The sequence below is a fragment of the Sorghum bicolor genome, chromosome 5 (assembly GCF_000003195.3).
Source record: "Sorghum bicolor cultivar BTx623 chromosome 5, Sorghum_bicolor_NCBIv3, whole genome shotgun sequence".
Lineage (NCBI taxonomy): Eukaryota > Viridiplantae > Streptophyta > Magnoliopsida > Poales > Poaceae > Sorghum > Sorghum bicolor.
This window is the reverse complement of record NC_012874.2, coordinates 67014824-67025356: the sequence shown is the minus strand read 5'-3', so window position 1 is coordinate 67025356 and position 10533 is coordinate 67014824. Positions and strand designations below refer to the sequence as shown.

At 41.0% G+C, this 10533-nt stretch overlaps 2 protein-coding genes and 1 long non-coding RNA gene across 3 annotated transcripts; all 3 read right to left on the bottom strand.

Annotated features, from left to right (window-relative positions):
* On the bottom strand, positions 316-1352 carry LOC8066727 (22 kDa alpha-zein 14). The gene has a single exon (XM_002449803.2). The coding sequence runs from the start codon at positions 1265-1267 to the stop codon at positions 401-403; it is 867 nt and encodes a 288-aa protein (XP_002449848.1). The 5' UTR covers positions 1268-1352; the 3' UTR covers positions 316-400.
* On the bottom strand, positions 2742-3994 carry LOC110435389. Its single transcript, XR_002453052.1, has 2 exons — positions 3257-3994; positions 2742-3180 (listed from the first exon to the last, which is right to left on the bottom strand). It is a non-coding gene; the product is annotated as an uncharacterized LOC110435389 (long non-coding RNA).
* LOC8066726 (kafirin PSKR2-like) lies at positions 9497-10533 on the bottom strand. Its single transcript, XM_002449802.2, has one exon. It carries the CDS (start codon positions 10452-10454, stop codon positions 9588-9590), a length of 867 nt encoding a protein of 288 aa, XP_002449847.2. The 5' UTR covers positions 10455-10533; the 3' UTR covers positions 9497-9587.

Here is a 10533-nt window from a genome sequence, read left to right as displayed (position 1 = left end):
ACATGTTGATTCATGAACTTCTATTGTGTTTTACGTGTACCTAATTCGAAATACAATGGTCAAAGCATATGTGCCTATGAATTTCTTAAAAAACATGCCCATAGATCTAAGAACTCAACTACATGCATGTATCTCGCATCAATCTGTCTTACGAACACCCACGCACATTGCCAAATGAGAACATTTAGGAGGCCAAGCTAGCACATCTTGAGATCGATGATGTAATGTGGAATTGTCTACGTATTAATCAAGCATGTGTTTGTAGTTATGATTTGATGTTTTCAAAATAGAGAAAATAAATAAGGAACACAGAAAAATCTCAATCAAAATATTGATTATTATTGGGAAGTTGCACATGCCCACATGAGAACTTTGTTATCAAGTACAACTCATTTGTAATTTAGAAGATGTCACCTCCAAAGATGGGTTGCTGCAATGACAAGGCAGGGTTCACCAAAGACATCTGGTTGAATGGCAGCCATTGTTGTTGTTGTAGGAAGGCGGCAGCCAATGGGTTAGCCACTGCCAATGGGTTAACTGTCAGGCGCTGCTGTTGCTGGTAGTAGGCTGCAGCGTTTGTAACAGCGAACTGGTTAAATAGATGCGGTTGTTGTTGTTGCAGGTAGGCAGCGATGTTTGCCACAGCGGGTTGGTTGAATGGAAGTAGTTGCTGGAAGTAGGCGGCAGGGTTTGCCAATGCTAGTTGACTGAATGCTGGCAAAAGCTGTTGCAGCTGTTGTTGTTGAAGGTATGCAACAGAGTTCGTTGTAGCAAATGGGTTTAGAGGAAGCAGCTGTTGCTGTTGCAAGTATGTGGCAGGGACTGCTAGTGCTAGTTGATTGAGTGCTGGTAGGAACTGTTGCAGCTGTTGTTGCTGCAGGTATGCAACGGCATTCGTTGCAGCCAATGGGTTTAGAGGAAATAGCTGTTGTTGCAAGTAGGCGACAGGGTTCGCTATAGCTAGTTGATTAAGAGCTTGTAGGAACTGTTGTTGCTGCAGCTGCGCTGCAATGGTCTGTACTATTAGATGAGCTGAGGATTGTTGTTGCAATTGAGCAATTGGTTGTTGTAATATGCTCGCCGTGAGTGCCTGTTGTAGCCTATATGCCCTTACAACTGGGTGTTCGTACGCTGCAACAGAAACTGGTGGGAGTAACTGTGAAATAGCATTGGTAGGAGCCAGTGAGCACTGCGGAATAATGAACGCAGTTGTAGCGCTCACTGAAAGAGCAAGGAGCAAAAGGATGGAAAATATCTTGGCAGCCATTGTTGCTAAGATGTAGCTAGTGTGTTTGAGTTGGCAAGTTTCAGATTGCTCTCAATGATATGGGTGAGGGATTGACTTCTGGTTTGGGGCCAATTTATACAAATGAGAACTCATGTATATCTGTTTAGATCTCGGATTTTGCCAAACAATAGATGAGCTTGAGATGACATGGCGCCTAGTCAATTTTAACACTTAGTTCTTAGTTTCATTGGATTATATGGTCTGTGTTGGCAAGATGCTTTCCACTACATGCTAAAAAGTGCCCTTTTCTCATGGAGTTATCTAGATACATGTGGAATGATATACATGATAACTTCACCTTTATACATGGCAAAGCCTTAGCCACATCATATATGTTCCATTTTATAAACATGATGGGTATGTAGAGTTATGACTTGCTCATGTGTGTCAAATTAAAGACTTTATCAATGAATTCGTAGCATGGTACTCATGGTTGAAGTATACATAGTAGTTATGTTAGAAATTATCAAGCAACGAAAGTAAAAATGCTACAAGATTGTGACTATTTGATGCCCTAGTTTGTACAGATGCATACACACACATTATATATATATATATATATATATATATATATATATATATATATATATATATATATAGCTGTAGAATACCTTATTTTGTAGCCAAGCCAGACAGTTGAGTCACTCTGCGGCCGGTCCGGTCATTCAACCACGCAACAGATCCTCTGCCCAGATTTACGTGAGTAATCATTGCCTGATCTCGTGAGCGCATTTACTAAAGATGCTGAGCGGCATTAGCGTAGCAATTAGCGGTCATATCTTTTTGAAACTGCTAGCGGTATTACAGAGAACCAGAAAGTAGCATTTACGTGAACCTGAGAACCTACAAGAGTGCTTGCTAGCATTTACGAGAACCTAAAAAGTTGAACGTGGTGTCATGCTCCCAACTCCCAAGGCTACGTGGTAAGTTTACCACAAAACGCTTACAACAAAAATAGTTACGATATTTTAAATGTTCCAAAACGGTAATTAGGATGGGAGAATACTTGGTCAGGTTACGAGAATACTTGGTCACCATATAATTTAGAGTCAAGCAATTTCAATTAACTAGTTACTATAATGTCAAGATCAATTTACCATAGAACGTGGTTACCTTAATTTCAATATAACTAGTTACTATAATGTCGAATTCATTTACTATGAGATAGTTACGAGAATAAACATTGTCAATTAGCTCCACTTTGTACAGGAGAATAGCTCAATTACAATCACAAAATGGGTACCAAATCACTTCTGTAGTTGTTAGAAATGTTTCATTCACAATCAGGAACATGTTACAGGAAAAGAGATCTTTCGAATTGAATCTGACATAGTTAAAAATTGAGACAATCTCGCTTCTCCAAATCAGCTCGATTACAACTGACAGTAGTTCCAAGATAGCTTCCCACTCCTCAACACTAAATGTGCTATCCTGGAAACATTGGAAATAGTTATTAATCCTCAATTGCTGACTATATGATTTACAAGAAACAAAATTACAAGAATTATGTCGTATGATATAACAGTAGTAGCGTGTAGGAAATCACTGAAGGCATAGTGACCCCAAAGGACAATTGCTTTTCCATACACTATATAGTATATATATGATTTACAAGAAACACAATTTGCTATTTATTCAGAAGCGCCAATTGAGGCTATTTTCAGAATAATGAGAGTTAGAGAGAAAAAAATCATCAGAAAGGCAAGATCAGCAATAAACAGTAAATATATAATTTCAACATGCAAGCTGAAATCTCCTGCCGCCTGATTCCAATGCCAGAAACACAGTCTTTTCATCACCAGTTATAGGAAAATCATTGTTGGTCTTTTCCATCTTTAGTATGAACAAAAACTAGTAACTGATCTCCTGTGTCCTATGTAGTGAAATTGAGCCTGGAAACCAACCAATAAACAAATGAGCATTGTTTTTTTAACACTATCGCTACAATGATTGACCAAGGAGAAGTACCATTCAACCAAATAAGCTCACAGCCACCAGCCCACTGTACAATTTCTCAATAAAAAATAAATGAAACACACGGGTTTTCGTAATTCCTAAATATGATTTACGATGGTCCAACTCACTCCCATTCAACACGGCTAATACTCCAAATGGGAAAATGCATAAAAAGTGGATGTACAATCAAACAATAATCCAATCCAAAAGGAATTGGCTAAAGGTTAAACGAGGGAGAGGCAGAATGGCACAGCTGCTCACTCAATGTACAAACAAGAGACAAGGAGAACACATCTCCTAAAAAATCATCATGAAAGGAACATCTGTAAATGATATGAGAAATTTACAAAGATTTCTTGTTAAACATGTGTAAGAATAACATCATTAGCTAACTGCCACTAAGAAGTTTTTTTTTTGCGGACATCTGGAGGGAGAATTACCATAACTCATTATTATTATTATAGTAACTGGTCAGTGCAGTAGGAAATATTTTTGATAACCTGAATGGTGTCAGATGTTACTTATAGTAGTCATAATTTAGCGTTAAAATATTCGAAGAAAAACAGTAAATTACTAGATTTGAACTCTGCAGCATGAAACTTCCCATCAGAGTGGGCAGAATTGGGCAGAAGTTTAATTTCGATTACTAAAAATCCATATCCATATAATATAATAAAGTATGGTGCCAGGTGCAAATTAGATGTACCGCAGGCTAAGCAGAACTACATTGAAAAAAAATGAACAGTAACAGCTTGCCTGTATGGGGATGAAACGAGAATGTGGTTTGTAATGCACTCAAAAGAGCAGCTTTGACCAAACCTGAGGTACCTTTTTTCTGCATTAGTAATGACACAATTAGAATGAACGAACTAGCTTGCATCTTTCAATTAACAGAATGAAACTAACCCTTGAATAGTGCACACATGTCATTCCTACGAGCAAAATTACTATAACAGCAATGATTTGTTTGGGTGCAAAGATATATTTATGATAATGTTGTGTAGAATACACTAGAAAAGGTATGCATTTACCATATTTTTAGATGATGAAGTTATCATAAAAAGATATGATATGGATCTTTTTCTGAACACAAGCAGTAAGCAAGCCATGGATTATAATGGAATATATCATTGCAAAAAAGAACGGCAATTGGAATAGTTGTCGATCTGGTCCGAAAATTATGAATCAAACTGTACATTGAGACACTAGTACAGACCAAAAGCAAATTGACTCCATGCTTATCGAGGGATGCGGATTTGTGCGGGGCTCACCTCAAGATACTGTCACCGCCGAAGATACGACAGGTGCCGGGCCACTGCCACATGATGAATGAGCGCCGCCGTGAGGGCATATGCAAGGGGCCGGGTGAGTCGCATGGCCACAGGACCACGAGGGGAAGCCGCGCGCCGCCGGTTTCGGGAAGGGGCAGGGTAAGCCATACCGTTGCCGGGAGCGGCATCCGCCCCTGGTTGGAGATGCGAAGCCGCCGCACCCATGGGGACGCAATCTGCGCGCGGAGGTGGAGGACCGGCTGCCAGGAAGGTGGAGGGGCCGCCGCATCGCCGGGAAGGTGGGGATCCGCCACCGCAGGAAGGTGGAGAAGGCACCGCTGTGGCGGGGAGAGGTGGCTGGCCGGAGCAGCGGCGCGCCGAGCGGGGTGGCGTCGTGCCCGCAGCGGCGCAGATCCGACGCAAAGGCAGGGAGGGGTGTGGCGATGTGCTTTGGTTTGGGAGCAGAAGACGCGGGGTGTCGGGGAGAAATCAACGTGATTGTGGGATCGTGGAGAGAGATGCATGCTAGTTGGAAGATTTTGGTTCAGGAACAGGTGAATGGCTCAGTCGGACGGCCTGGCTACAGAATATCATATTCTGTAGCCAGCTATAGAGAAATAGTTCTATATTTGGCCATTATATATACAAAATTGGAATGCTCATTACTATACTTGGCCATTACCACATGATCCCTTTGATCTTAATTAAAGTTCACTTTAGCATTGCCAAAAGTCAAGCTTGTCTAACTTTGAAAATTTTCTAAATGAACTCTGGCAACAAAAATGCACTATCAAGACACATGTCACAAATAATTCATTGAAACAAACTTGATCTTCAAGATTTTTGCTAGTTTTTCTAAGAAGTATATCAATGGTAGAAAAGATTACCTTAGGAAAAAGCTAGAGCAAGTAATAAACTAGAGCGGAGGGTGTATATGTTGAACTCTACCTCTTGATTCAAATAGATGTACAATTAGCTTTCACTTAAGTCGAACTTAACTTATTTCCATATAGTATGGAGAACGATAAATTTGATGCCACTTTTGTTTCTTATATCATCTATGATATGAATGAACCCTTTAATATACAGATAAAGAGGATCATTGATGAGGACATCGCTACGCTGGATACGTTGACACTATCGTCTTTTCCAAGTTGCAATTCTTCTCCAACTCAGCTACCACGTCATTCTCGGATTCAGCAAACACGTCGTCGGTGTTTTGATCATAACTTCTTCATATGACATCGAAACAGGGTGATCTTGGACTCGTTGGAAAGGGGACAACGACACCGTCATTTTGGATCTGGTCTCCAGCTCTAGATCTTTTGTGGATTAATCTTTATGTCCACGACAAGGTGCTACGTCATCTATTTTGGGCCAACTTGGTCATGTATCGAATTCGGGCCTTAAGCCCATGTTGTGGGCGCCTCGCCCTGGTCGCCTCCAACCCTAGGTCGCTTCTCCTTTATATTCCATGCAGCCGCTGCTGTTTAGACTTGGGTTTTGTTTAGAGTTTAGTTTTCCATCGAGAAACTGAATCGTTCATTGTAACTGTGGTGACAAATCCTTTTACAGTGATCCAGGGCCCCCATTCTTGATCTCCTCCACTGTGTCGATTAGTCCTTTGGAACCGAGTTCTTGAACCCTCATTTGAATATTCGCGTCATTCATATCTGCAATTTCAGATTGCGTGTTTATACTTTTTTGCTTGTGTTCTTCGATTCGCTTGCAGGAACAGCCTTCTTGGCGAGGTCAATCAAGTTGTGCTTGGTTGATAACCAACGGAGCAGTGGTGTAACGGTTGCAGGGTTCGAATCGTGCTGATTTGAAGCCGGATCGCCAACGTCGAGTTCTCCACAAATCGAATTTATCAATTATTACCTCTCGGAAGATCGGGCCTGATCCTCATCAATCATGGACAACCTCCTACCTGTTCAAAACAAATGATAGAGCTCAAAGGCATAGATCCAAGCAAGAAGAAATACAACACGATCATTAACATCTTAGCTAGTTGACTGACCGTTGGCATGAACTATTGCTACTACTCCATCGTGATGGTCTATACTGTTAGATGATGAGCCTCGGATTGCTGTTGTAATTGGGCAATTGGTTGTTTCAAAATGTTCCCCGCATGTGCCTGCTGTGATGTAGCCTATAGGCCCTCACAACTAGGTGTTCGTACCCAATAGCAGTAATGGTTTCAAATGAAAACATTATCAACTACAATATTGTAGATCTCTTCGATCTATACACTTTGATTAACAACTTGATTTGGATAAGTTATTACTTTTTTATACTAATATGTTCCTAGCGGTGGGTCACACCTTACCGTGCGAGTCACCTCTAGAAATTTGATTTCTATAGGAGCCATTGTTTTCTGCCACCTTAACCTTTTAGAGGTGGCTCGAAATACCACTCATCTCTTAAAATGGACTTATAAAAGTGGACCATCTCATAAATGAGTTTTAGAAATGGTTCATGGCAGAACTGTCTCTGGAAAAAACAGAGGCGTCTCTGAAACATCGTTTCTATGTACTGTACCAAATAACTGTTTTATTAATTATTTAATAAGTTATCATAGTTATGATGGCTGTTATTGTTATCATCCACTTTTGAAAATTCAAAGAATTTCTAGAGGCGACTCAAAGCACCAAAAACTAATTTCTAGAGCTGGGCCGTCTCATAAACAACTTTCAGAAACAGGTCACGATATATCTGTCTTTGGAAAAATAGAGGCATATCTCTAAATAAGCACTTGGCCAAATAATTGTCTTCATAAATGTTTAATAAGTCACCATGTTTTGGAACCTCTTTGAGAAATATAATGTACCTGTATCATTTAGAAAAGCGCAATTGATTTACTAGGGTCAAAATTTGAACATTTTGACTATATCAACTCGAAATGACATGTTGATGAACAGTTACAAATTTGTAGCTATTTAGGTTTTTGTTGTAACAGTTTATAAAACGTGTATTACCTACCAGCCCTTGTCCAATCCCTGATCAACAAGGACTCCAGCACAGACTCCATAGGTTGTACCCGGAATCAAGCGATCGACTCACCATGTGGATGTAGTATATAATCAGATCAGATGACGCAGGTCGCCAGATTCACAACCAGATCGAAAGAGAGGAAGCTAGCTAGTTTTCAGCAGCCATAGCCACAGCTAGATTGAGTACACGTTCTTCCTTGCCAAAACCAAGAAGCATCGGCATCTCGCGGCCGTAGAGAGGCAGCGAGAGAGGTGGCAGGGCACGGCGCGGCGGCCGGATGGCAGCTACTGACGCGATGGCCGGAGCGGCGGCCACAGACGACGGAGCCGCCGTGGCGATGGTAAAGATGGCGGAGATGCCGGTGGAGTTTCTCCGGTGGGTGATGGCGCAGGACAAGGAGGACTACCGCGTGCCTACGCTGGAGGACTACACGCAGGAGGAGGTCGCCGAGGCCAAGGACACCATCTGCACCGTCATCGGCTGCTTGCAGGTGGCGTACGACGAGTTCGACGAGTTCCGGGCCTGGGTCGGCGACGTGATCGAGAACGACGGCTGCGTCATGATCCACGATTACATGCTCTTCTCGGATTCCAAGGAATAATGGCAGGAAAGCGTCGACCAGGAGTGGGCAGAGGCAAGGCAGGAGCTGGAGATGGAGCTGACGAAACCACTTGGACAGCACCACATGTTGTCTACGTATCTTTCGCTCCTGTATCACTATGCAGCGCCCGTCCCAACGTTTTGGGGGCCATAGCTATGTGGTGGCAACATGATATATATATATATATATATATATATATATATATATATATATATATATATATATATTCTTTTGTTAATAGCAGTGGTCTCCAACTCTCTATACACATATACTACATCTCTTCTTTGTATAAATTGCACTACAAAAAAAACAAGCTATTTTTTTTCTTCAGAGCAATATGGTGAAAATAGAACATAAATAAATGCTTGATGGAACTATTGATGGAATTATAATTCCCTTCTTTTCAAGTGCTGAATTGTCTTTATCTTTTTCAATTGTCACAATTCGTACTTGTTTTTCTGCCTACAAGTTTAGCGGCCAGAACCTTGTTCCATTATTTTTTTTAAAAAAAGTCTGCGTTGAGAAAGATCCGAATTCTGCAATGTCAGCACGTCTTGGGTGGAAAAAGTCTACTTTTCTTCCCCCAACTTTCACGAAAGTCCGTTTTCCCCTCAACTCTAAAACCGGATAAACCAACTCCGTCAACTTTTCAAACTGGACATTTTTACCTCCCTGAAGTGGTTTTAAAGACGGTTTTACTACAGTAAATAGTGGTTTTTTATTTATTTTGGCTAAATTTTTGAAAAATTATAGTAGATCACATAAAAATCATAAAATGGAAAATCCAATTATGTTGGACTCCACGTGAGTAGATCTACACAATAATGAACATATAATATGATATGCTTTAGTATAAAGTTTTTGCGATGAAGGTTTTGTCTTTTTTTTATTTATTTGGGCTAAATTTTTGAAAAAAAACATAGTAAATTACAGAAAAATCGTAAAATAGAAAATTCAGTTTTGTTAAACTCCACATGAGCATATGTACACAGTAAACATATGCCCCAAATGTTTACTACAAATAATAATTAAGAGGAATGACTTCGCATAACAACTTTGGAACCACATATACATGTTGATTCATGAACTTCTATTGTGTTTTACGTGTACCTAATTCGAAATACAATGGTCAAAGCAGTGCCTATGACTTTCTCAAAAAACATGCCCATAGATCTAAGTACTCAACTACATGCATGTATGTCGTCGCATCAATTTGTCTTACGAACACCCACGCACATTGTCAAATGAGAACATTTGGGAGGCCAAGCTAGCACATCTTGAGATCGATGCCGTAATGTGGTATTGTCTATGTATTAGTCAAGCATGTGTTTGTAGTTATGATTTGATGTTTTCAACATAGAGAAAGTAATTAATAAGGAACACACATAGGAAAAACTCAATCGAAATATTGATTATTATTAGGAAGTTGCACATGCCCAAATGAGAACTTTGTTATCAAGTACAACTCATTTGTAATCTAGAAGATGGCACCTCCAATGATGGGTTGCTGCCATGAGAAGGCAGGGTTCACCAAAGACATCTGGTTGAATGGCAGCCATTGTTGCTGCTGTAGGAAGGCGGCAGCCAATGGGTTAGCCACTGGGTTAACTGGCAGGTGCTGCTGTTGCTGGTAGTAGGCTGCAGCATTTGTAACAGTGAACTGGTTAAATAGATGCGGCTGTTGTTGTTGCAGGTAGGCAGCGATGTTTGCCACAGCGGGTTGGTTGAATGGAAGTAGTTGCTGGAAGTAGGCAGTAGGGTTTGCCAATGCTAGTTGACTGAATGCTGGCAGGAACTGTTGCAGCTGTTGTTGTTGAAGGTATGCAACAGAGTTCGCTGCAGCCAATGGGTTTAGAGGAAGCAGCTGTTGTTGTTGCAAGTAGGCGGCAGGGATTGCCAGTGCTAGTTGATTGAGTGATGGTAGGAACTGTTGCAGCTGTTGTTGTTGTAGGTAAGCAACGGCATTCGTTGCAGCCAATGGATTTAGAGAAAATAGTTGTTGTTGTTGCAAGTAGGCAGCAGGGTTCGCTATAGCTAGTTGATTAAGAGCTGGTAGGAACTGTTGTTGCTGCAGCTGCGCTGCAATGGTCTCTACTATTAGATGAGCTGAGGATTGTTGTTGCAATTGAGCAATTGGTTGTTGTAAGATGCTCGCCGCGAGCGCCTGCTGCAGCCTATATGCCCTTACAACTGGGTGTTCGTACGCTGCAACAGAAACTGGTGGAAGTAACTGTGAAAAAATAGCATTGGTAGGAGCCAGTGAGCATTGTGGAATAACAAACGCAGTTGTAGCGCTCACTGAAAGAGCAAGGAGCAAAAGGAGGGAAAATATCTTGGCAGCCATTGTTGCTAAGATGTAGCTAGTGTGTTTGAGTTGGCAAGTTTCAGATTGCTCTCAATGATATGAGTGATGGATTGACTAC

Excerpts from the sequence above, each read along its gene's own strand:
- LOC8066727 (XM_002449803.2), bottom strand. The coding sequence starts at position 1,267 with ATGGCTGCCAAGATATTTTCCATCCTTTTGCTCCTTGCTCTTTCAGTG.
- LOC8066726 (XM_002449802.2), bottom strand. The coding sequence starts at position 10,454 with ATGGCTGCCAAGATATTTTCCCTCCTTTTGCTCCTTGCTCTTTCAGTG.